Raw genomic sequence first — 26,433 nt, forward strand, 5'->3', positions numbered from 1 at the left:
AGTTGTTAAACACATCGTGACGTTAGAATTATAAGGTTCTATCTCCATTTTTGTCAAAATTGAGTTTTTTACATAATCTATCCATTATGTGTTTATTAATGCCTGTGTGGTGTTATTTTTAAAATGTTGAAATTTTTGAGTTAGTAATTAATAAAATACAAAGGTTCCATCTCATAAAACAGGGTATTGGGGTAGTGGTGGTCTAGCGGATAGTGACTTGTGATCGGAAGGTTGTGAGTTCAAATCCCGCCTGAAACCACACCACTACTAGTGTGCCCTTGAGTAAGGTACTTAGCCCTCAGTTACTCCAGGGGGAATGTCCCTGTAATTCTTAATTGTAAGTCGCTTTGGATTAAAAGCGTCTGCTAAATGGCAAAATTATTAATTAAAATTATAAAACATCATGGAATGTAAAAACTTTGACGCTCAATATCTCTGAACTGCCCTAAACGGAGATAGAACCTTAGAATTCTAAACTCACGACATGTATATCAGTCACCTCCCTTCTCTACATCTGCTTTGTAACACATGGTATTCAGGTGCAAAATAATTTAGTCCAAACCATATGACAGATACACACGTCTCACACACTCTCTCTCACGTAGTCACTATACTGGTATGTGAGAGGGGTGTAACTGAACGAGTGAATGTGACTAAACTCTCTCTCTCTCTCTCTCTTTTTCTTGGCTTTGTTCTCAAAGTCATAGTTGTTAGCACTAGCATTACATTGATATGAAGTTACAGAGAAGTGTTTGTCTTGTGTCATGTTTTTACGTTTTTAAAGCGGAATCCACTCACATTTTAGGTATCAGATTATTCTCTTCTAAAAATCTGTTGTTCTTTTAGACTAGACCTGCCTGTAAATTCTCAACCCTAAATACTACAGGCCTAGTTCTTAGAGTTTTCATCTTAGCTGTATCTTTGATATATATATATTTTTTTTTTAAACAACATCTAGCTGTATCCAAACTCTCAGTCCAGCCATCCAGCTATTATGCATGATCTCTCTATGGGAGATGAAAAACATTCATTTAAACCTGGCTGCTAAACGTTAACGGCTTGTTGTGGGCTAGCCTTATGAGAAGACAGTTTGAGGGTAAAAGTGTGGTTGATGCTTATTCTCTTCTTGATAGACACACCCACTCCTTCTCCTTTTCCTCCCACTGACTTTGAATGGAAGAGGAACAAACCTCTGGTCTCCTGATTCATATTTTTGAAATTCCACAGTGAATATGTGTCTCGTTGACTTTTTAGAATAGAGGATGCTGTATAGTTTGATGTGGTCCAGGTTTGAGAAGTGTCAATTTCACCATTTCCTTTAGTAATTGGAAAACTCTGATAGAACTGACAATCCTCAAGGGCATGAATGGAAGCATACTAGTATTTTTTTGTGTGATTAATTGAATTGAATTGAATTGATACATAAACACAAACAATACCAATCTCTAACATGCCTTCTCGTCTTGCAACCAGACATGGGCCGGCATGTGGTATACAGTACACACTACTATAACACTGGTATCAAGGTTCTACTGGTATTTCATGTATTATAAGGATGATAATGCTTTCTGATGAAGCAACCCCATGCACCTGTTCAACTCATGCCATAACAAGCTTACATTTAGGAACACCTTCATCGCCAGACAGACGCACGCTCACACACTCACCACTGGGGCCGCGCTGCAGAGCAGGACAGCAGAAGCCAGAAGCACACAGAGCAGTGATCTGACCATCCTGGGGCGAGATGATTAGGCAGGCTAATGCAGACAGACGTACAGACAGACTGGCATAGACAAAGTACCACTCTCAGAGGGCTTTATACCCAGTCCCCTCACCACCCTGGACTTCCATTCTGCTGCCAGGTCAGCTGACCAGAGAGGCCCGTGCCTGAGTATGTTGACTGAGTCAATAACGAGAGAATGAGTAACTCACACACAAAACTGATAGAACTGACAATTCAGTTCAATTCAGGGCATGAATGGAAGCATACTAGCATTTCTTGTGTGATTAATTGAATTCTGAACTCTATACACATTACACAATACAGATTACAGATGCCGTATGAAGTTACATAGAGTCCCTATTGAATTACAACATTGGAGTCCTTTACTGAAAAATATGAGTCTCTCTCTCTCTCTCTCCCTCTGAAGTGGCAGCAATTGTATACAGGACACAGGAATCATAGTGGCTTTTTTTTCCTTCAGTACACCATCATCTGATTCCTCAGTTATTTCCAATTATTTAGTTGTGGTTGTTTGATCTCTATGAGCGCAGGTTTATCACTAACAAGCTTAACCATCAGCTTCACATGCTCTGGCTCCACCTGCAGGCAACATGAGAAGATTACTCTATGAGTCTACTGCTCCATGCCTCACATTTGACACATTTATGGTTTATTTGAGTTAATCCTCTTCATCACAAGCCAAAAGGGAACAGCATGGCATTAGGCAAGTCTGGACCATGACATAAAAGCCATATATAACACATAATTATATAATATATATAAGAAAACAGTTTCCCAGATCGTAATGTAGTTACCCCAGGGCCTCTCTGGATTTTGGTTTTGTTTGTGTATGAGTCAAAATGTCAATTATATTTTGGAATTAGTCATACAAAATGTGCATGATTTTTTCATCTAATGACAGGCATGTCTGGGCATAGACAGTGTTATTTAGTTGTTAGATGCTGCAATTATATCCCCCGTTGAATTTGACCAATCCATTGTTTTTTTCGATTTTTTTTCGAGATTAGACACGTAATATGAGAAGACTGGCAGATTATCCTCTTAGTGCCCACCACCATCCTAATCCTCTTTTTTAATAAGATTGTTACAAAGCATGTTTTGTGTGAGTTACTCATTCTCTCGTTATTGACTCAGTCAACATACTCAGGCACGGGCTTCTCTGGTCAGCTGACCTGGCAGCAGAATGGAAGTCCAGGGTGGTGAGGGGACTGGGTATAAAGCCCTCTGAGAGTGGTACTTTGTCTATGCCAGTCTGTCTGTACGTCTGTCTGCATTAGCCTGCCTAATCATCTCGCCCCAGGATGGTCAGATCACTGCTCTGTGTGCTTCTGGCTTCTGCTGTCCTGCTCTGCAGCGCTGCCCCAGTGGTGAGTGTGTGAGCGTGCGTCTGTCTGGTGATGAAGATGTTCCTAAATGTAAGCTTGTTATGGCATGAGTTGAACAGGTGCATGGGGTTGCTTCATCAGCACATGCCGGCCCATGTCTGGTTGCAAGACGAGAAGGCATGTTAGAGATTGGTATTGTTTGTGTTTATGTATACATTCAATTAAATTTATCACACAAAAATGCTGGAAATTGGTATGGAGCAGTAAGGGGATTTATATGAATCAAGAGCATATGATTTTAGTGACATACTGAAATGAACACAGTTCCACACCTTTATCTGCTCTTTGATCCTCAATGACTGGACCTGATACAGTAATATTGAATGCAATTTCCGAGATGGACGAATAGCACACAGCCCATTTATTCAGTTAGAAGGTTTAGGTCAGAACCCTGGAACAGTGGCCTTGAGTGAGGTGGTTAATGTAAATGTTCTGCATTTACTCTGATCAGCTATGCAATGTAAATCATGCCAGAGGACAACAGCAAGCTATATAAATATAACAGATTAGAACTGTTAGCTGTGTAAATTGCCTGAGATAAGGATAACATAACAAAGCCCTGACTATTTGCTTTTGTTTGAAACAGTGGAACTTGTGTTTGAAATTGAGATGCTATCAGTAACAGCATGAATGTGTGTGTATGTGTGTGTGTGTATGTAAGAGAGAGTGCAAGACTGAAAGAGAGAATGAGAAACAAAAGGTTGGGGTGGGTAGTGCTGTGAACCTTCCGTTCTTGTGGGGGATGGAATGCCATCAAGGTCAATGACCTCACAACTCCTCTTCATAACCACCTGACCACTCTGTTCAAAGATCTGCACTTTGACCTTCTTGTGCTACTACAGTAACAGCTGCATTGTCTATGTGTACCGTGTCTCTGACCACCATTCAGTGCGTCGTATGACCGTACATGCTGTGTTACTGGCAAAGGTATGACAGTCAAGGCTCAGACTTACATGTGACTTCATGGTTACATTGTGGTCAGTATCTCCCATACAGGTTTAGCGGTGTGTGTGTGAAATTGTGTGACCGTGTATGGTTGTGTCGGTGACTGTGCTGGTTGTGTTGGCGACCCAGGACAGGCACGGCGAGTCAGACGCAAAGTGCCCTCTGATGGTGAAGATCCTGGATGCTGTGAAGGGTGTGCCAGCCGGCTCAGTGGCACTGAAGGTGTCCCGACAGGGAGCTGATGGAGCGTGGACGCAGGTCGCTAACGGGTATGAGTAGAATCCATTGTGTGTATGTGTTCATTCGAATCAATGACAGGTTCATGGGCACTGACGTTATCTAATTCTTTTTGCTAAACTAGCACATTGTATGTATCCACTCTCCCTCTTTCTCTTCTCCATTTCAGTGTGACAGATTTAACAGGTGAGGTACATAACCTAATATCAGAGAAGGACTTCCAGTCAGGGGTGTACCGTGTCGAGTTTGATACTAAGGCTTACTGGAAGGCAGAGAACCGCACGCCGTTCCACGAGGTGGCTGACGTGAGTATAACCCGCTCTTTATCCTCTAGTAGAAGTTCATGAGAGAAATTCACACAAGCATCAGCGCTAAGTCGTGTACTACTAGTAGCTCATTGTGTACTACTCCACAATGCTATTTTGTCCAGTGTCTGGAAACAGTTTGCAGAACAAATTGTCTACAAGTTATTTTTCTGTCTGTGGTGGGGTGGAGCAGTAAACATGTGTGTATGTGTGTGTGTGTGTACAGGTTGTTTTCGAGGCTCATGCAGATGGTCATCGCCACTACACCTTGGCCCTGCTGCTTAGTCCCTTCTCTTACACTACAACAGCAGTCGTGATGAACCCATCCGACTTACATCCCTAACTATGCTTACCCAAATAAAGAACAGGTCAACAACTGACGTTGTCTAACTGGTTATTCTTGTTTAATTTCAGCACTGTGTACCAGGGTACTTAAGTGAGCAAATAAAGTTGACAAGTGTCGTTTCTGGGTGCTTACACACTAGTGCCTAGTGTTACCATGGAAGTAATGATGGTAGATGGAGACAAACAAGGAAAAGTCAGATACTTCAGGAGTGTTTCTCAGAACATGGCAATGAAGGTGTTTATTCATCTTCTGTTGACAAAAAAAAAAAAAAAAATTACAAAGTCCAACAGTTCAACTCTAGACTATTTTACTGGCTGTTACCAAAGAATTGTGGAAGATTGACAAGATAGCTAAGTTCATTATGTAGAGTTGTCCACATTGTCTGAGTGGGGCAGAACTCTAGCACATGCGTATAGCCAATGAATTGCAGAACAAGATGAAGCTGCGAAACTGGCATGTGGGCGCTACATTGAATTAAGGTCCTTTCCCCTCCTATTGACAAGTTCTCCAGTTCATATTTCCACACAATCTTAGAATTACAAACCCCATAAGTGAAATGCATATGCCTTACATACTTAATGAGCAAATAGATGATTTGTAGACCATTTTGACACTTCCATTGACGTCCATTTGAAAAAGTCATAACTTGGTCTAAGTATTCCTGCACTTGCTTGCGGACGGTAGTAACACAAGAGTCTACCCTCTCACTCCGCCTATTTGTCTCTGCTGAGACAGAGCAGAGCATAGCGAAGAGACCAGACAACTGAGTCCAAAGATTGTACATGTCATGGTCAAAGCAGACAGAGTACAGAACTCTGATTGGACAGCAGAAACACTGGATACAGCCAATCAGTGATATACACCAACACAGACAGGATAGGAGCACTTTTGGGCTCCTTTTGGAATTCTATTCAGCCCGTTGTCATGGGAATGTCTCATGCCTCTCAACCAGAGCTCCTGACTGAGAATGGAACATTTTAAGAAAAAAAAAGAAAAAAACATTTGCACTCTAACTTCAGTTTAAAACAATCCAAATATTTACCCTTCAATCAAGAATGCAGAAAAGCGAAAAACAGTCTGAAATTAAAAGAAAAAAAACTAAATGAGAATTAAAAAAAGAATAAACTCAAGGCACAGATATGAATACTGCAAAAATGTTATACTCTACATTACAATTGTGTAATGGTGAATATCATTTGAAATGTTCTATCTACTTTTTGGATATTCAAACAACCAATACAGGCCAAAAGGTGTGTGTAGGTGTGTGTGTGTGTGTGTGTGTGTGTGTGGGGGGGGGGGGGGTCAGGGTTTTTTGCTCCCCCAGGTAGGCTGGGTGTAAACCTCCCAATGACCGGATGCAGCCAGCACACTGCCCGGCAACCCCCCACCTGCCCCCAATCCCACCTCGAGCTCCCCTCAGAGGTGAGAACAGTAACTCATAATACTGATCCTAGATCAGATCTAGTGACGGGTGCTTTCTCTAACTCATATCTTAATACTCTTCACACTGCTCCCTGAACGGAGCACATATAGTCTGACACTTCACAGAAAAAAATGGATCCCTTCCAGCAAAGGAAATCAGGGGGATCCAGACAGAACGCTCACAGTCCCTGCTACAGCAACTCAGCTTATAGTGTACTCAGGAGGGGGACAGCGAGGCTGTCGAGATCTTGTCATGTTTATAAGGAAACAAAACAAGGGTATTTCGTATCCTCTTATGCAAAATCTGTTACTGAGCAAAAGGCATAGCACAAGAGAAGCCCCTGTTCCTGAACACTGACCAACAGCCCCGGAACACCCCGGAACACCTTCCGTAACATTATCTGATTGGTCTCAACACTGAAGAGAAGAGGTGCAGAGGAGCGGGGAGCAGAATGAAAGAGGAGGCAAAAGAAGAAAAAGGAAATAGGAGTAGAAGAAGAAGCATGAGGCAGAAGAATGATGGGTGGCAGAAGTAGAACTTTGGCACAGTTCACCTCCGATAGAATGTCTTATTCACGACTCAATTTCTCCTCCTCACCTCACTTGATTGGTCACACACACACACACACACACACACACACACTGAGGTTAATGCAACCGTTGTAGCTACAGGGCCAAATCAAACACAGACTTTAGCCTGTTGCTTCAGCCACTTAGCTTAAGCAGAAGTTACTCTGTAAACGCCTACAGGAAGGCTCCTTAGCATTGTGGGAGCGCTGGGAGAGAGAGGTCGGACGGACCGGAGCGTCCTGGTCACATCCCACTCATTAGCCAGCAGTCTCACAGCGCTGTGGAGGAGGGCCCCTGGCTGTTTTCATAGAGACACACATTAGAAAAAATCAACTCAACATCACAAGCAAATCAACATCTTAAATATGAAATGTATGGGTAAAAATATAAACTATGTACAAGAGGAGAAAAACGGCTTTCAACAGGTACAAAAAAATCGACTGCTTACTTAATTTTTCCAGCTATCTTTGTAGTGCTCAAAACTTTAAACAATTTTAAAGTCTTCATGGCCCAAGTTTCTGTCTGTGCCATTCAAGAACAGCAATAGCTTTCGCCATAGGATCAGCTAACTGTTCTCTCATTCTGGCCCCTCTCACTGCCTCACAAAGCTTATTAGGAACACACCACAGTTCAGACACACATCCACAGTAAAACACCAACCAGTCCAAACTGCAAAGTCCACGCGCACTACCGTATGGTACAGCCCATAATGCCAAACATACGCTCAAACGCATGGTCAAGTACCACACACACACACACACACACACACACACACACACACACACACACACACACAAACACACACAAACAATGCTGCACCAGATGCACTGGTCTGCAGCACACACTCCTGCCGTAATGGCAGGATCCACACACACTTAAAGAAGAGTGACGGTCAGGAACGTCTCAGCGTTTAGCAGCTACTGTCCTGTCTGCTCCTGCTGAGGAGCACTATTGTCAGTTGAGTGTTTTTCACACAGTGCACCTCCTCAAGAGAAAAACTAAACTAACAAAAAAAAACTACACAACAAAGGCAAACATTTAAAATATACACATCTTGAAATGATAAAAAATAAATTAACAAAAAAATAAACCCAAAAAAAACATCTGGTAACAAAATAAATTAAGGCATGCAAAAGATAATGTCAACCGAGAGATGACTGATTTCTTTTTTTTCTTTTTAAGCCAAAACGTCCTCCTATGTTAGAACATCTTCCCGTTTGGAAGAACCACTCACTGTTAAATCCTCCGAAAGAAGATAGCTGCCAAAACAAAATTCAAATCCACTGGAATATAACTGTAATAATGCTCGAGCGTTAAAAGGCCAATATTTACATCCGTGTTCTGTGCTCGAGCTTTAAGAAGCCAGTATTTACATGTGTTCTGTGCATGCAGTCTCAGCAGTGCAGCAAAGGAACGGCAAACGCTCGTCATGTGACACAGACAGGAGTGCTTTAAAATGTATGTAAAAAAAAAAAAAAAAAAAAAAAAAAAAAATGAAACTAAACACAAAGAAATGGAACATATGAAACATTTACATCACAGACAAATAAGACACCTTCATTTTCTTTTGCTCCTCTTAAGGAATATTATTCAGCTTTTAAAAATAATGATATGTTGTAAAAATTAATATTAAGTGAGACAAAAAAATGTCTGTTGGCTTCTAAGGTGATAGTGAGAAAGCGCTGCGGAGCTGAGGGAGCCGTGGGGTTCTGAACCTGGGACTTTAAGGCTTTGCAGTAAACATCAGATCTGAAATCCTGCCCCTCCCTCCAAATATGAAGTGTGATGTGAATTTTATTAGCTAAAGCCAGCATGGACACATAAACATGCAGTGAGACACACACACACACACACACACACACACACACACACACACACACACACACACACACACACACACACAATCAATTGTTCGATTTAACAGACCCTATATTCCTTCCTCACATATTTTTGTTGTGTTTTTTTAAAGAGGTTTCTTGGCAGCGTTACATGGTGTGCCCCCCATCCCCCCCCCATCCCCCTGCCCTCCTCCTCTGTGGGTCAGTGAAGGGGGCAGTTCAGTAGTCTTCTATGGGGGCCATGTCAGGGTGCAGGTCCACGGTGATGTTCTTGTAGAGGCTGCTCAGGGAGATCTCAGGGGTGTAGTTCAGGTTGTTCAGGCCGTCCAGGTGCTGCCTCTCTTTGGAATAGCGCAGGAGCTTATACCTGAGAGAGGAGGGGGGGGGGGGGTTAGTGTTATACCTGAGAGAGGAGGGGGGGGGGGGGGGGGGGGTTAGGCCTAATCACGAATCTCTTTTTTACCACTTCGGCTCGTTTTGGAGTCACTCGTTTTGGAGTCACTCGTTTTGGAGCCAGAGCCGTAGTGGTTCCCCGGGGGAAATGGGACAACCCTTCATGGGACAACCCTAATACGTCATCCGTAGTGTAATGAATGGGTTAATTCATAGTCAGGACAGCGCATGCGCCTTAGAGCGAGTTCATGATATACCACTAGGTGACTGACAGGTGTCGAGAGAACCGAAGTATACTGGTTATACCTTTGTTGAACCCAGACTCAAGTGTCTTATTATTCTATGTCCAAGAGACATTACACGCAGTATCGTAGAAAAGCATTGACGCTCGCGATTCATTCACAACTTGAATGAACTTGAACGCTATCAATCGATCAAACAAGTCATCAAATAAAAAAGAATAATGCTTCATTATCATGGGGGAGAGAAGTTCTACCCGGGATTTGTGTCGTATCAACACCATTCAAATGGTTTCAGATTCCCTGTCCTCTCCCCTATCCGGACACGTTTGAATTGTTATCCTAACCCACGGTAAATCACAGTTATTAACCCGCAAAGGGTGCCTCCGGGCACCGTGTTTGTCCGTGAATAACACCGGCTATGAAGGTGGTAAAAACACAATACTGCTTTGCTAACTCCACCATCGGTATACGGTCATTTTGAGCCATCAACCAACCCGCTGGCACCCCGGGAAGTTATGTTTCGAACCCCGAGAGCATGCATAAATGTCTATCCGGAAAGAGTACACTCTCCTCGGCCGCGGCACACGGCTCTCCTCGGTAACGTGGAGGAACGAAAAGCTTACAGCAGGCGGTCTCCCATCCAGGTACTAACACGGCCCAACCCTGCTTGATTTAGGACAACAGTGCAACAACTTCGAGGCTGAACTTTAGTTACATTTACGGCGTCATATGCCATCAAAGGGAAACATGGAAAAATGCATGACTTACAGATTTAATTTTATGACGAAATCCGATGTGACAGGAACGCTGGAGAAACAGCCGCTGTCCACTGCATTAATTAACTACATATATAATAGTACATAATAACAACTGCTCGGATTAGATTGCCGGTTGTTTTGGTATAATAACAACTATAGCGTCATATACCACCAAGGGGGGGGGGGGGGAACACAGTGACTGTCAGCCTGTGACAAACGCGCTCCGTTGTCCTGCCCGCTGTCCCAAGCGCGCTGGACTGTGGAACTTTGTTAAGCACCTCGGCATAACAGCGATTTTGTTGTTATGCTTGTTGTAAAGAAAAGGTCTATAATGCATTGAAATAACATTAAATTATATAACCCATTAACAATATTACATAATAACAACTGCTCGGATAGGATTGCGGGTTGTTTTGGTTTAATTCGTGCCATAGCTGTAAATAAAACATGGAAATATGTCATGCGCGTCTATCACGCACACATCAGCCTAACGTTAGATAGATAACTTCACATTAAATATGTCTATCATCATCCGCTGTCAAACGCCAAAGGTAATCTTTTATTTCTAAACAGGAATGCACATCTCGATGTGAATCGCGCTCCTTATATTATTATATAATATAATATATTATGTGAAGGCTGTGCTTGACGCTTCAATGGGGCTCTCCTGCATAGGCACAATAGCGATCTTTTGTTGTTATGCTTGTTGTAAAGAAAAGGTCTATGATGCATTGAAATGACATTAAACTAAGATAATACGATGGTTATCATATTTTTTCAAGTCTTTAATTACAAGTAATTCCAGAAAAAGTAAATGACATTTCAGGCTCGCTTCCGTATTACGAGAGCGAAAATAACATTTCTGTAGATGTTTCGCAATGCATGCCGGAAGGGAGTCTCATGGCTCCGAATCGAACGAGGGTCAAGATTTTCTCAGTTTGGAGCCAACCCTAACCCTAAACCTAACCCTAACCCTAAATGAGTAATGAATTGGGACGCCACTACGGCTACACGTGAACGCGCAAAAAGGAGATTAGGGCTGAAAACGGAGCCAGAGTGGTGAATTGGGATTCACCCTTAGTGTTATACCTGAGAGAGGAGGGGAGGGGGGGGGTTAGTGTTGAAGGATTATGAATCCACTTGTATCTAGAAAGGGAAACCCTCAAGCACTGGGGGAGAGAACTTGTTCAGCGTTATCTAAATATCTGTACAAAAGGCAAAAGGGACTTGGCCATTGAACGGAGGGTTAAAACCTCCTCAATGTTGGCACAGCCAACAACAACACCCACGCACATACACAAACCCTGCCACCACTCCGGTAAGCAACCCCTAATCTATCAACTATAACTGTTGGAGTGTGTGCACGGCCAAGTATGACCTCAGAAGTTTGATAGTTGGTTAGTCTCAGCCAAAGCCGTGTTCTTGTTGACTGTCTGATACCACGTCATGTTTCAAGGGGAAAGGTTACACTCAAAAGGAGACGATTTTTCCTGACAATTCCAGTGTAAGCCACACCCACCCCAAATAATGATCCGGATGCAGACACAGATACTGAGGGTTGAACATATAGAGATACAGATAGTGAACCTGTCGATGCCGCCTACAAAGTACCAACCTTCCCAGGAACTGCACCTCCCCTCTGTGATGGTGCGGAATAGACTTGTACTTCCCCATCTCTCCCTCCGGCCGCGTCACGTTGAGCCCAGCGTAGTGCACTCTGGAGGAGGAAGAAAGAAGAATGTAACATGCATACCCTCTACACAAGGCTTGGAGTGAGCGTGGGCGGGATGGTTGATGGACTCGCTACAGGAGGTCACTGACCTGTTCCACAGGTCATCATCCTCTCCTCCCCAGCCCCAGAAGGCATTGGGGAAGCCGTTGATCTTGCGGAACTGCTCCACTGTCACTCCGCTCACTCCCCCGAAGAACTCACTGTAGGGAAGTCTGTTTAAAAAATTTAAAAGATAAAATTAAAAATAAAATTAAAAAAGCACAGGGTTAAACACACAAACACACGTCTTTAACACACGTCTTTAACACACGTCATTAACACACGTCACTCACGCAAACACAGAGGGACACAACAACAAAGCCTAGCTCTGCCCGGGGAGAAAGTAAACAAAACGACAGGAAAGGAAAAATCAAAAGAAAGCACCCTTACCATTCAGTATCACAGGAAAGCACCAGGTAACAAAGCACAAGTCTGGCTGTGTTACAACACACCAGTAGACAAAAACACACGTCATATGTCCCAAGGGATTTGCAAAACAGCTGGCAAATTCTGAGAACACACACACACACCCCCACACATAACCTGACCGTGAAATCTGTTCATTTAACCCTACTCAAGGATCTTGCAAAAGCTGATGGAGACACCTAACTCTTACATTCAACTCAAGAGCTTGAACTCAAAAGCATGGAAATAATAAGGACCACAAAAATTAATTCCTTTTGCTGTAGAAAATTTATTCTGCAAAGAAAGAAAAGGAAGGTAAAATATAAAAATCAGAAATTCTCAACAGAAATAAAAACATGGTTAACTAGCAGTTAATGTCAACAAAAGTGACAGCGGTGGCTCGCTCCGGAGCAGCATCAGAACTCCACATGTTCTGAGAGAGCATCACCTCTCCACAGCTCATTCAGTTCACTGTCTAAAAGCAGAGTGCAAGGTCTAACCTTCTTGAGGGAGGAATACACTGAAATGTTTGTCACACCGGCGCCAGGTGTGTTCAGTTGCGTGCAGCTACATACCTGACTAGATCACTCGTACGCCGTCTGTTATTGGCTGGTGTAACTCTGGTTTGGCAGGTTTTGAAGTTTGGATGACTTACATGTACATGTACTTGTCTAGTTTGGCAGCGAAGTGGCGAGGCATTTGACCGCAACCGTAATAGTTGCGGTCATTCTCTGGGATGTGGTCGACATCGTGGAACACCAGACAGTCCCAGTCCAGATCCTTCATGGCCTCCCGGAAGCCCACGTTGAACAGCATGGCTCTGTTGAAGGGCTGGTTGCCAGACTGACAGAGAGAGACAGAGATGTGAGCAGTGTGTCTTCAACTGAACTGTTTGCATTCTTAAATGTATGCACTTACTGTCTGAAAGTGGCTTTTGCACCATCTGTTAAATGGCAATATTATACAGTCATGGCCAAAAATATTGGCGTCCCCTGCTCTTCTGTCTTATTAGAGATGATGTACCACTTCTCCAAGAAGATTGTTGCAAATTACAAATGCTTTGGTATTCACTTTGGTTTATTTAGTTTGTTTGCAAAAAACAGACACAAAAAAACAACCACAAAATAAGCCAAATCTGATACCATTCCTTACAGAACTCAAAAAATGGACTGGACAAAATATTCCAATCCATAAAAAAGTTATGTGCTGTGTGTTAAGGGGAATGACACAGGAAAAAAGTATTGAACGCAGTAAGAAAAAACATTAAACCAGCTTATGCCACTAATGGGTTCTCCTATCTGTGCTAATTAGAGCATGTTGGTGGGTAAGTACTTCCACTCTTTGAAAAAGGGTTTCACACCTCTGAATGCAAGTAAACAAATCATTTATCACCGTGCTTTCCTACAAGAAACATCCCATGATGCGTAGAGGCAAAGAGCTCTCCCAAGACCTTCGCAACAAGACTGTTGGGCAGCATAGTAATGGCACTGGTTACCGATAGATTTCTCAACTCCTAAATGTTCCTATAAGCACCATTGGGGCCATTATCCGCAAGTGGAAGGAACATCACTCGACCAACCAGCCACACACAGGAGCTCCTCGCAAGATTTCTGACAATCAAAGGTTAGTCAGAGTAGCCCAAGAGCCAAGGACCCCTCGAGCACAGCTCCAGAAAGACCTGGAAGTAGCGGGTACAGTTGTCACAAAGAAAACAATAGGCAACGCACTCCACCTCCACGGCCTCCATTTGCGATCACTCAAGAAGACATTTGGAGAAGCCTTTAGATTACATAGAGAATGTAGTCTGGTCAGACAAGAAAAAGATCGAACTTTTCAGCAACAATACAATGCGCCATGTTTGGAAGAGAAACGGCTCTGCATAGGATCCTAAAAATACCATCGCAACAGTGAATTTCGGAAGTGGAAGCATCAGAATCAGAATCAGAATCAGAAGACTTTTATTGCCATGACATGTTAGGAATTTGGTTTGGTACCATGGAGCACGGTTTACAGCAGGACAGGTGCAAGACAGGACAAGACAGTGCAAACCAACATCAAAGTGCAAGAGTCATAATTAATATAAATATAAAGTGCAAAGATCAAGTGTTCAAGTGTTCATATCCAGACAGTCCAAAGCTCTCTGGGTGGGGGTGGAGGGAGGGTAGATAGATAGGGGTCAGGTCAGGGGGGGGTGGGGGGGGGCCAGCGGCATTTAGGAGCCGGATGGCTGTGGGGAAAAAGCTGTTTGTATGTCGGGCCTTCACAGTATTTAGGGACCGCACCCTCCTGCCTGAGGGGAGCGGGGCGAAGCGTTGCCATCTGAGAATTGTTGTTGCAGTTTCTCAGAGTAGCGATGTTTTGCTTGCTTAACAGCTGCCTCGAACTTGTACCTGGCGTCTCTAAACCTGTTCTTGTCACCCCTCTGCCAGGCATCCTCCTTCTCCAACCTCAGCCTTCTGAGCTGGGCTGTGAACCAGGGTTTGTCATTATTATAACTGACCCTGGTCCGAGTTGGAACACACGCTTCCTCGCAGTAGCTGACGAATGACGTCACAGTGTCAGTGTACGCATCCAAGTCGTTACCGGCCTCAGCCCCCGCCCACTCCACATAGCCCTCGTCACAGCCAGCCCGCTCTAACCAGGCGCTGGTTTTCTCCTTAGCCTCGCTGTCCCATGTTCTGAACGACTTAACTACAGGTTTTGACACTTTTAGTCTCTGCCTGTAGGATGGGATCAGATGGACAATGTCGTGGTCAGATTTGCCCAGCGCAGCTCGGGAGACAGCGTGGTAGGCGTTCTTGATGGTACAGTAGCAGTGGTCTAGCGTCCTCTCCCCCCGAGTGGGGCATTTGACCTGCTGCCGATATTTGGGCAGAGCCCGGCTCAGATTTGCTTTATTAAAATCCCCCAACACAATCACAGCACTGTCCGGATATAAACGTTCAGTCTCCATAATATGCTCAGCTAATGCGCTCTGTGCCTCTTCGACAGCAGCGTCTGGTGGGATGTACACACAAGCAAGAATAAAAGAGCTGAACTCACGGGGCGAGTAAAACGGGCGACAGTTAATGATGATGAGTTCTAGGGCAGTCGAGCAGTGTTGTTTAATCACTGTCACGTCAGTACACCAGGACTCGTTAACGAAAAAACATACCCCACCTCCGCAGACTTTTCCGGACGAAAGTGTGTCCCTGTCGGCTCGGTACAGCTGGAAGCCCTCCAGTTGTACTGCTGCGTCTGGGACGTCCTCAGAGAGCCAGGTCTCCGTGATGGCATAAGCTGCTGAAGAGTTGTAGTCCTTGCTTTTCGCTACCAGGCACCGGAGTTCGTCCATTTTATTACATAAGGAGTTCACATTGGCTAGAAATATTCCTGGGAGTGGAGTGCGGGAGCCGCGTCTTCTCAGTCTAGCGAGAGCCCCAGCTCTCTTCCCCCGCTGTCGTCTCAGCCACCTCACAGCCTGGGTGAAGATTGCGGTTCCTCGGATCAGGATATCCAGCACTTCCGTAGATCGGGTGAGAAAAATAGGAACAATGTCCAAGGGGGTGGAATCCCTGAGACATAAGAGTTCTTCTCTTGTATAAGAGATGTCACAGAACACAAATCCAGACATACAGACACACCAAACAACACTCCACAGTACCACAGCTGCCATGGACGGCGCCATCTTGGACATGGTATGTGATTGTTTCTCTTCACATGGTACTGGTGGAATCCAAAATATCGAAGGGAAAATGAATGGAGCCATGTACCGGGAAATTCTTGAGAAGAATCTGATGCCATCCAACAGAATGATGAGGATGAGACGAGGGTGGGACAGCAGGGGAACGATACAAAACATCCTACAAGGGAGACTCTCAACTGGTTCAAGAAGAAGACACAGTGTTGGACTGGCCTAGTCAATCGGCAGACTTAAATCCAATAGAACATTTGTGGAAGGAACTGAAGATCAAGATGCACCCGCGGGCCGCCCAGAATCCTCAGACTGCCTGTGATGAAGAATGGGCCAGAATCCCGCCTGATCACTGCGAGAGATTAGTTTTTTCATACAGGAAGCTTCTTGCAGCTGTCATTGGAAACAAAGTCTTCTCCACCAAGTATACATTTCATTTAGTGTGTTCAATACTTCTTTCCTGTGTCATTCCCCTTTATTGCACATAAAAAAAAATATGGATTGGAATGTTACAATTTCTTTAGCTGTGTAGTTTTATTGAGTTAATACCAATGTCTGGTCTAAATGTCATGTGAATAGCTGCAATGGAAATATGTTGAATTAACAAATTGTTGATGTGTTGAATACTTATTTCCCCCACTGTATACGCACAGACATTAAATGGCACGCTACTGTATCTCACCAGTGGGTGGGTGGCACGCACACACACACACACACACACACACAGCTGTACCTGCTCGATGACGTAGTAGGCGAATTGCAGCCTCTGTCTCTGGAGCATGGGGGTGAGGTGCTGGAACAGGATGGGCAGGTGCTCATGGCGGTTGCGGAACGGAATGAGAATGGCCACCTAAAGATAAGAGAGGAAACGACAGAGGGGAGACATCCCCACACAACTACAGTAAGTAGAAGCCCATGTGCGCTTAATACATGTACGCACGTACTACTACTAACTAAATACTCAAACTTCATCTTGAGTACATTTCACATGATTTCCAAAACACACTTCATAACTTAAGAACAATGTTATTAAAAGGAGGACACTAAAACCAATGACTGACTGACAGACAGACAGACAGACAGACAGACACACAGACACAACCTTCCAACGTGGTTTGCAGTCTTTCGGTTTCCAGTGGCCCCCGAACTGAACGTCCAGATACTTGGAGAACTTCAGGTCGATCTCCTCCATGGGAACCTCAGTCATGTTAACATCCATAAGACCCTCTACACAAAGGCGCCACACAAGACAGAAACAGCACATCAGCAAACGCATCTGAGCCGCACTGTATTTAGCAGTCTTCTGTTACTACAGATGACAAGCTTTCATCAATAATATATTTTCATACCCTGTTAGTAAAGGGTACGCAGATAATAACAATAATAGTAACAATAATTATTATATATTTTATATGTAGAGCGCCTTTCATTTCATAAAGTAATCAAAAGCTTTGTGTATCAAAAAGGATTTCTAGGGGAAAACATTATTTTTTCTTTTTTTAAAGAGGCTAAAAGCTTTAAGCAAGATATTAAAAACAGATAGGGGACTATACTACAATAAATCATAGCCTAAAAAGGAGGCAAACAAAGTATAGTAGGACTAGAAACATTGCATAGGACAAACAAAAGACCACAACAAAAAGACTGCATTTTAACGAAAGCCTGTTAATAAAGAATGTGTCTAGCCCAGACTTAAAGGAGAGTTATTATGCTCTTGTTCCACAAGTCTCTAGGGTCCCCAAAACACGTTTTTGCTGAAAATACCACTCAGATTGTAATCTAAAGGCATTCCAGCATGCCTCTAAGCGCCTCTGTTTCTGTTTCACTCCTTTTCTGGACAGGCTGTTTCACGGGTCGGGAAATCATCAGTGGTTTGCTGTGTGGCAGCGTGGCGAAAAAACACACCGTTCACAGGGGAATGTAAAAATAAATATCCATGTATTCCCCATGGATGCGGATACACGCAAATTGGGAAATCATCTGCGGTTTTCTGCAGATTCGCTGTGTGGCAAAGCGTAAAAAAAAACAAAAAACACATTCCGGGGGAATAAAATTCAAAACAAAATATCCCTGTGTTCCCCACAAAACAAGTCATCCCAAACCATTTAAATGGAAACGATCAGAGTTTCCCTTCGAATGTATGAATGCACGGCAGGGGAAATGTTCAATCAAGCTCCCCAGGAGACCCCACACTACGTAGCCGTTCCCCATGAGACCCCACACTACGTAGCCCCATGAGACCCCACACTACGTAGCCCCATGAGACCCCACACTACGTAGCCGTTCCCCATGAGACCCCACACTACGTAGCCCCATGAGACCCCACACTACGTAGCCCCATGAGACCCCACACTACGTAGCCCCATGAGACCCCACACTACGTAGCCGTTCCCCATGAGACCCCACACTACGTAGCCGTTCCCCATGAGACCCCACACTACGTAGCCCCATGAGACCCCACACTACGTAGCCCCATGAGACCCCACACTACGTAGCCCCATGAGACCCCACACTACGTAGCCGCTCCCCATGAGACCCCACACTACGTAGCCGCTCCCCATGAGACCCCACACTACGTAGCAGGGGGCAGACAATCTGAATGGCTTGTTGAATCGCATGTTTTTCGAAATAGGCAGCCCACAAAAAACCTGACCGAATTCCTTCATTTCACACTTTCTGTGTCAGTAGGGTCATCAGATACCCAAATGTAGAGCACAAGCACTGAGTTTTTCATAATATGGGACCTTTAAATGCAGTGATGGTTTGGGACATACAGAGGGGGGAGGTCTGGAGACAAGAGGTGGACAGATACAAAGAATCTAGTCTATCCGCTTGTTAAGTCTGACGTCAAGTGACGTTTAGCCATTTCCGAGTCCAAACCAGAAATTCCCCGCACCAGAATACCTGTGAACTACAGCGGTAGAATGACAGTTCAATCGTTTTTTAGACTCGGATCTGTTCATACAACAAGGGACACAATACTTTCCCGTTTTCTCCATATTGTCAGGGTATTTGAGCCTCGGAAAAGCGCTATATAAATATAATTTATTATTATTATTATTTCGGCATTTCGAAGACAGCGCCTCAGCCAACGTTGGACCCGGAAACACGTCACGACTTAACAAGCGGATAGTGCTGGAAAAGACTGAGTGATTTCCAATTAAATACTATCTGATCAGATGGAGCTGGAACAGAAGTGAATGGCCCAGGCAGGCAGACAAAGAGAGGTCTGATCATATGGTGTGTCTCTCTTCAGTCTGGGCCAACCAAACAGATCTTTAAAAACCCTATCCCACTTCACTAGAACAGCCCTTCAGTTTGTCTTCAGATTTCACTGATAGAACAGGGATTATGGGTAATACAATACAGTTAAACGTAGCCAATGGTCCCATTGTGATAAGGAAACAAACCCTGAGCGAGAGGAAGTGTGTAAGAGAGAGCGAGAGAGAGACAGACCTAATCAGATGAGTGAAGGCAGCACCCATGGAGTCGTTACGTAATAATATGACCTGATCGTAAACTATGTTAGGGCTTCATAGGATTAGAAAGCGTTCTATTGAAATCCAATCAGTGCTCTAGGCTAATCCTGAAAGGGAGATTAAGCACAATGTCTACCAGGTAACCCAAAGGCAGGGCTCTAAATTGCAACCCAAAAATGTGCAGTGCAACTTGGTACTAAACCTTTGTAAGCAAACTATTTTAGGTATACTTTTGGAGGTATTCTTTTTTGAGAAAGCGTTTCACACAACTTCTCATTCACAACAAACAGTCGTCGGCAGAGGCAACATTTCGAAAACAATCACAATATAGAGTTTATGACTGAAGGCATCTATGAAAACGGCCATAATCTGTCCAATTGTTAGGGGCAGCTTGTTTTGTGAGCCTGCTAACAATGTAAAGTAGTGTTATAGTCAGGGGTGCACATAACTTTTTGGGGCCAGTGCTCAGAGGAGCACCTAGGGATGCTGCTTGGTGCTCCCCGAGCTCGCGAGTCACGACCCGTCCCACAGGATGGATGAAAAAGGGATACATGGATAACTTATATTAGCAAAACGACATTTGTTCATAAATAAAGATGAACGAACAAATGATTGTGTGCAAAACAAAAGAAACAAATGCAAAATCAAATGACTGCTCTTTAAGCATTAAAGTCTGTCAGACTCCTTTAAACACAATGAAATCAACTGACATCTCTTTAAGCACTAACTGAATGTCTGTTCTTTAAACACAATGAAATCAACTGACATCTCTTTAAGCACTAACTGAATGTCTGTTCTTTAAACACAATGAAATCAACTGACATCTCTTTAAGCACTGCTCTGTTCTGTAAACACCGAAATCAACTTTTCAACAAAAAGTTACAGCCTAAGCATTTATTTATGCTACAAGCTTAATCATCATCATCATCACTGCTCTCTTGACTGCTGTTAATACTGTCCTCAATTTCAACCATGGTAGAGGATGTTGTAGGCTATCACTTTAAATAGCTCATTATTTTGATTGTGCAACAAAGTTTTTTTTTTTTCTTCTAATAGAATTCCCAACCATATTCCCTGGGTCAGGGGTCGAGGTGCGATAATGAAGCTGTAAAACAAACGTCTGAACGTTTGAAAGCTTCAGAGAAAAGAAACGTGAAGTCCCTTGGTGTTGTTTTTCCTTTTAGCGACGAGTCGTTCGGGACTGAATTTTCACGTGCGGCGTGATAACCGTGATAACCGTGATAACCGTGCGATACGCGGAATGAAAGTACGAGTTACGATACTTTCCGAATGTTTTCGTGAGGGGAGTCGCCGTGGTCGTCGTCAGTCGACTGTTGTGATGGATTGCTGAGGGGACGGCAAATAGTTACTTAGTGGGGCTTGCAGTGATGCAGCAGTCAGCAGTCAGCAGTTGTATTTTGAGGAAGTAAATTCCTCTCCCAGCGCTTCCAGCTTTTGGTTCGCAAGAGCGCGTTCATGCCGCTGATCTGCCGCGCAGCATGCATTTTGGCGACGCATGCGCACTGGCGCACCAGTTATGTGCACCCCTGGTTATAGTTACCTAGGTAGCAGTGGGGATTACTCACTGAATCCATTGCGTTGCAGTATTTTGGCTAGCGAGTTTGTGTTGTGATTCTCAACAACGTTGAAACGTAGTTCCATGTTTCAAATGAAAAGTCTGAACATTTTGATTGGTTGCCGATATGAGGACCAAAGCATTAGAGCGTGTCACATATGTGACAGCGGCTGGAGAAAGGAGGAACAGGTTGGCAACCAATGAAAATGTTCACTTTTATTTAGAAAAACTGAAATACATTTCAACATCGCTAGTCAAGCCAAAATATTGCAATGCAATGGATTCGGTGAGTAATCCCCACTCCTACCTAGTTAACTAAACACTACTTTACACGTAGTACCCTGTAAATTACATGGAATCCGCCAGTGATTTTCGCCGTTCATAGAGCTAAATGGCGGAAGATTAAATTCCACACTGGGTTTGTCTGTCCCGTCCCGTCCCGCTTGTGCAAACGTCCCGGGTTTGCACAAGCTACTTGAATCACGCGTTCAACTGGATGCAGAACTGGAACGTAGTAGACGTGAATTCGAACGAGACAGGCGTGTGAGACTGCGACATATATGTAATATATCATACCTCCGTTTTATATGTATTTATCATATTTCTCACATTAAATTAACAGCGAGTCAACTCGTATTATGCTTACCATTAAGAAGTTCGCTCGCCAACTAAAGCACTTGATTACCGTTGATATAAACATACTATTCTAGTCCAAAAGCACAGTATGGGAGAACTTGGTGACGGTAAGCATAATACAAGCTGATTGCGCGATGCAGCACAGCTGTGGGAGGAGATGGTGTGTGTGCTCACTGCTCCGTAATGCGTCTATATCACAAAATGTACATTTGATAAGTAAGTAAGCTAGCTAACTATGACTGGAAATGAAGTACCGGTAGTATCCAGTTGTGGAATTATATTTATACACAGATGTCGCAAGTTTTGAGGGAGCGTGCAATTGCTGCGTTTATATTTTTGTTCAGTGTATGTTGAATTAATGTATGTTGAACCTGTACTTTAGCATACCTGTACTTATGCCACTTTACTCTATTATACTGAGCCAATCACCACTATTGCACTATTGTCATTGTTCATATTGTATTCCACCCCTGTACATTGTACCACACATTTCACATCTTTTATCTAGTATTTTTGTATATATAGTTATTTTTTAATCTTGTCGTATTATATTGTTATTTATTGTTTTTGTTTACTATAGGCACCGTGGATGAGAGGGAAACGCAATTTCAGCCCTCTGTATGTCTGTACATATATTGGATTGACAATAAAGCTGACTTTGACTGACAAAATTGGTGATGAGTTAAATACTTATTTATAGCACTCTATAGCAGGCCTATAACAATCTACTACACCTCTGTATAGTATTGTTTACTCAAACCCCTGTGTTTAGGAAGTGCTCCTAAAAGTTGCGAGGTGCTCCTAAATGTTCTAGTTTGGGAGCACTGTTGTTCCCAAGTGGGAAAGGTTCATTTTGAGCCCTGCCAGTAAGAAGGGAAATGCTTGGCTTGTCATGGCATACGCACTCATAGAAGGTAAGCGTTCGGGGCAGGGGAGGTTCTGGGCGTAGGTGAAGTTCTCAGGGAGGTATGTGGTTGGCTGGACCAGATATTCACTGGAGTTATTGCCGTCTGGATAATCTGAGAACAAACAAGAAAACAATCAACAAGAGTACTTATAAAGTCAATACCTTTCAGTCTTCCTTTGAAGACCAGGAAGAGCCATTAGAAGTCACATTAGTGGTGGGTGAGTTTTTAGCGAGGGGAGAGTTCAGATGGAAGCTGTAAGGGGGAGTAGTGAGGTCCCAGTGAGGTCTGGGAGTGTCTCACTCACCTGTGCCGTTGAGGGTGCTGTTCTTATTGGTGTACAATCTAATCATCTGGCCAATGGTCCTCACATTTTCCCTCAGCATGATGCCCTGGGCTTGCACCATGAAGAAGTATGTGTTGGCTGAGAGAGAGAGAGAAAGAGAGAAGTTTAGTCACTCGTTCAATTACACCCCTCTCACGTAACAGTATAGTGACTAAGCTCGGTACCAGTAAATTAACCATGTTCTCATGTCATCAGTGTAAAAGCTTTGCCCCTCTTGGCCATAAAAGCCAAGGAACAACCTTAGCTGTCAACCAATGCCACTGTTTAACTCAGACGACAAAACAGCGAGATAAGAGTCCCCCGCTAGGCAGGAAATCACTGTCTCCAATGGCTACAGACAGCAGGGCCAGCGCCAAACACAGCTAGAGCCCCTGAATCATTTATCACCACCACTGCACTAAACCAGGGTGCACACTGCACACACGGCTCTTCCATTTACACACATGCACATCTTTTCACCTTACACACAAACTATACATACACACGAACAAAGCTAAACTAAGGGGACTGATACTCCCACCCCCATACCTTCATGCCTTACTCTAACACATGTACAGAGGACCTCATGTTGATCTCGTAGTGTGTCAGCTCTTTGATCTCAGGCTGAATAGGAGTGCTAGGCATACAATGGGAGTGTTGAATGACAGATACCAGAGAATAGCCCACCTCTCTGTGTCTGCTAGTCAGTGCTAGGCCAAACACATTACTAAATACACATGTGTATGTGTGCGTCTACTCCACTAGATAGAGAGAGTGCTCAAAGGCGATAAGGGTCTTATCAGAAAGCAGCCAGACTACCTTGGATGAAGGGAGGGGTTGATTGGTCATGTCCAAGCTCATTCTGCAGGCTGTTACAATTAAACAGTAATATCAATTTCATAAATTTAGAGACACAGAGAGGCAAAATAATGCCAAGTGCCAACTTAACACCCATAGCGGAGTAGCCTGTCATGGCATTTAAGGCACTTATTGATGCACAGACACACTCCAGTGGAGAGTTTATGTGTAGGCAATATGTGGTGGTTCCAGCAGTCAAACACACTCTCTCTCTCTAACGCGTGCACACACAGCAGACAGAGAGACCGCTGCTGCTGACCATGCCTGACCATAATACCAACTGCGACCATATAATCCTGCCTCATCCAATCCTGTCACAGATGCATAGCAATCCCTGGACAAACTGCCTCTACCAGAGCCTAGAACACACAAAATAAAACAAGGTAGGTAGGTACACCCTGACCATACACAGGATAGCCTGGAATACAAGATAATGCCGGTATTCTATAGGTCATGGGGATAAAATCTCAAATCTCCAGACTTCTCCATGATATTAATCCAATCCAAGGTCTTGCAAACTGCATACAAGACAGGTTACCATTATAACTGTAATTGAAATTGGCCTATCCAAAGTCTAATCTCTCCTAAAGTTACTATAGGCCTACATCCAAAACATTTGTTCAGAACAATAACTTAACAGCCACAAAACACTTCACTTCATTAGTCAAGCTTCTGCTATTACCTGTTGACATCCTCCTAACCTTGCCGCTTAATACTCGAGTTAAGAAGTGAGATTCTATCGTGCCTTTCCAGCCACAGAGAGCCTGCTAATAGACAGTAACCCACAACATTCAGTCACACAGTCCCCTATTTGTGTGTGAATTCAAAATAAGTAATTTTCCAAGAGCAGACCTAACTCGGGCCACGCTACGTCTGCAGCAACCAGGTGATTTTGCTCTCCGTTTAAAAATTACAAATTGGCCTATTAGGTTCACTTGGCTGAAATTGTACACTTGTGGCCAGGGCTGAGAACTGGCTGCTCAGAGATGGCGTGTCCAAAGAAAGAAAGGCAAGGGTTAGGTTTCAACTTATGGGACAAACAAACAAACATGCCTAGAGTACACACAGTTACTAAGGGGCGTATGTGGGAGGGACATACAGCCAAAGGACATACAATTAACAGAGCATTTACTGATATATCTCTGGCTAAGACGGTCAATTCTGCTAATGAAACTAGTAGCTATATTTGGAGTGTGAGCAGGTTCTTAAGGCCTTAGGCCCTTAGTTTACATCGACACATTCTCCATCCTGTCTCTGGTGAAACAAAGGCTTAGTAAAACAGAACATACATGCATGTTGTGGTCCTTGTCTGCAAGTCATTACATCTCGTGGTGATTCTTGTGACCCAATATTAAGTTTCATACATTTGTAAGAGGAGATAGCCTCATCATAACCTTTCTTTCTTGCCTCAGAGAAAGTCTGGCAAAGGATTGAAAGCCAGTTACCTGGGCAATACCTTTATTGATAGATATTGGATATAATTATCCACGTGAGACTATAGACTATGGCTACACAAGCCTACTTGTGGGGTTGCTTCAGGTGAAATAAACATTAATCTAAATAACTTGACATAGCTAGATATCTCATACAACACAACTAGTATCAGAAGTCATCATGTGGCCTGCAGCAATTAGCCTATGACCACCACCACACATCTTCCCAAACTAACATGGCATGGTTAGTGCTTACATCAAATCGTGAGCTCAGAATTATAAGGTTCTATCTCCGTGTAGGGTAGTTCAGAGATATTGAGCGTCAAAGTTTTTACATTCCATTATGTTGTTTTGTGAGATGGAACCTTTGTATTTTATGAATTACTAACTCAAAATGTCAACATTTAAAAAAATAACACCACACAGGCATTAATAAACACCTAATGGATCAGATTATGTAAAAAAACTCAATTTTGACAAAAATGGAGATAGAACCGTATAATTCTAACGTCACGAAATGCTAAAACCATAACTGTCAGCAAGATAAGTAGTGGTCAACTCTGATGATTAGCTTCACAGCTGGTTGGCAGCCAGGCAGAGATGTTGGGAGGATACTGTATTGGCACACATAATGCCAGGCAATGCTTGCTGATCGTGTTAATCAACCATTTACATTCGTCATTTCAGTGATAACATGTAGTGTTTCAGAGGAGCTCACCTATCCCCGGGGCCACATAGATGAAGTAGAGGCATGTCGTAGACATGGAGAAGAAGAAAATGAAGGCCAGGAAGGAGCGGTTCGACACCCGCAGCAGCCGCCTCCAATTCACCATGTTTGCTTTTTAAACCCGCTCGTCTCTGTCTGATAATCCCATAAAATATACTGTAAAATAGTCCTTAGATTGATCTACTAAAAGAAGCTGAGATCGTCATCCAAACTCAATGCATCGTTAGCACCGGGGATGCAGCGAACAGCCTGGTTGTGGCTAGGTGAGCTAGCTAGTCAGCCAGGACAGACAGCCCTGTTAGAGGCTTTCTCCCGTCAGGAGGTTTCCAGAGAGAGAAAAGCAGGCCTGGATCACTGTCATTGAGGCGATGTAAAGCCTCGCCGATCGGGCATACTGAAACCGTTAGCTAACTGATCTGGTCCTGGTTGAGTAACACTAGTTTCTTAAGAATACTCGTGA

General features: G+C 43.6%; 2 protein-coding genes and 1 long non-coding RNA gene across 3 annotated transcripts; 1 reads left to right on the top strand and 2 right to left on the bottom strand.

The window, feature by feature from the left end:
• The first annotated feature begins 2,951 nt into the window (after nucleotides 1-2,951).
• On the top strand, nucleotides 2,952-4,996 carry ttr (transthyretin (prealbumin, amyloidosis type I)). Its single transcript, XM_080535888.1, has 4 exons — nucleotides 2,952-3,111; nucleotides 4,204-4,343; nucleotides 4,481-4,616; nucleotides 4,843-4,996. The coding sequence occupies exons 1-4, from the start codon at nucleotides 3,046-3,048 to the stop codon at nucleotides 4,957-4,959; spliced, it is 459 nt and encodes a 152-aa protein (XP_080392014.1). The 5' UTR covers nucleotides 2,952-3,045; the 3' UTR covers nucleotides 4,960-4,996.
• Nucleotides 4,997-5,181: 185 nt separating this feature from the next.
• LOC308161500 lies at nucleotides 5,182-7,608 on the bottom strand. Its single transcript, XR_013937535.1, has 2 exons — nucleotides 7,403-7,608; nucleotides 5,182-7,252 (listed from the first exon to the last, which is right to left on the bottom strand). It is a non-coding gene; the product is annotated as an uncharacterized lncRNA (long non-coding RNA).
• A 1,403-nt stretch (nucleotides 7,609-9,011) lies between these two features.
• Nucleotides 9,012-26,085, bottom strand: b4galt6 (UDP-Gal:betaGlcNAc beta 1,4- galactosyltransferase, polypeptide 6; the record flags this gene model as incomplete). Its single annotated transcript, XM_080537342.1, has 9 exons — nucleotides 25,965-26,085; nucleotides 22,938-23,054; nucleotides 22,631-22,744; nucleotides 17,137-17,261; nucleotides 16,768-16,884; nucleotides 13,017-13,204; nucleotides 12,007-12,129; nucleotides 11,801-11,902; nucleotides 9,012-9,159 (listed from the first exon to the last, which is right to left on the bottom strand). The coding sequence occupies exons 1-9, from the start codon at nucleotides 26,077-26,079 to the stop codon at nucleotides 9,012-9,014; spliced, it is 1,149 nt and encodes a 382-aa protein (XP_080393468.1). The 5' UTR covers nucleotides 26,080-26,085.
• Between the last annotated feature and the right edge of the window lie 348 nt (nucleotides 26,086-26,433).

The sequence above is a fragment of the Nansenia antarctica genome (genome assembly GCF_963989245.1).
Source record: "Nansenia antarctica genome assembly, chromosome: 7".
NCBI classification, from domain to species: domain Eukaryota; kingdom Metazoa; phylum Chordata; class Actinopteri; order Argentiniformes; family Microstomatidae; genus Nansenia; species Nansenia antarctica.

Bases quoted from the DNA above. Each gene is read 5' to 3' on its own strand.
- ttr (XM_080535888.1), top strand. From the start codon at position 3,046: ATGGTCAGATCACTGCTCTGTGTGCTTCTGGCTTCTGCTGTCCTGCTC. The intron at 3,112-4,203 runs GTGAGTGTGTGA...TTGGCGACCCAG, and splicing joins TCTGCAGCGCTGCCCCAGTG to GACAGGCACGGCGAGTCAGA. The intron at 4,617-4,842 runs GTGAGTATAACC...GTGTGTGTACAG, and splicing joins CGTTCCACGAGGTGGCTGAC to GTTGTTTTCGAGGCTCATGC.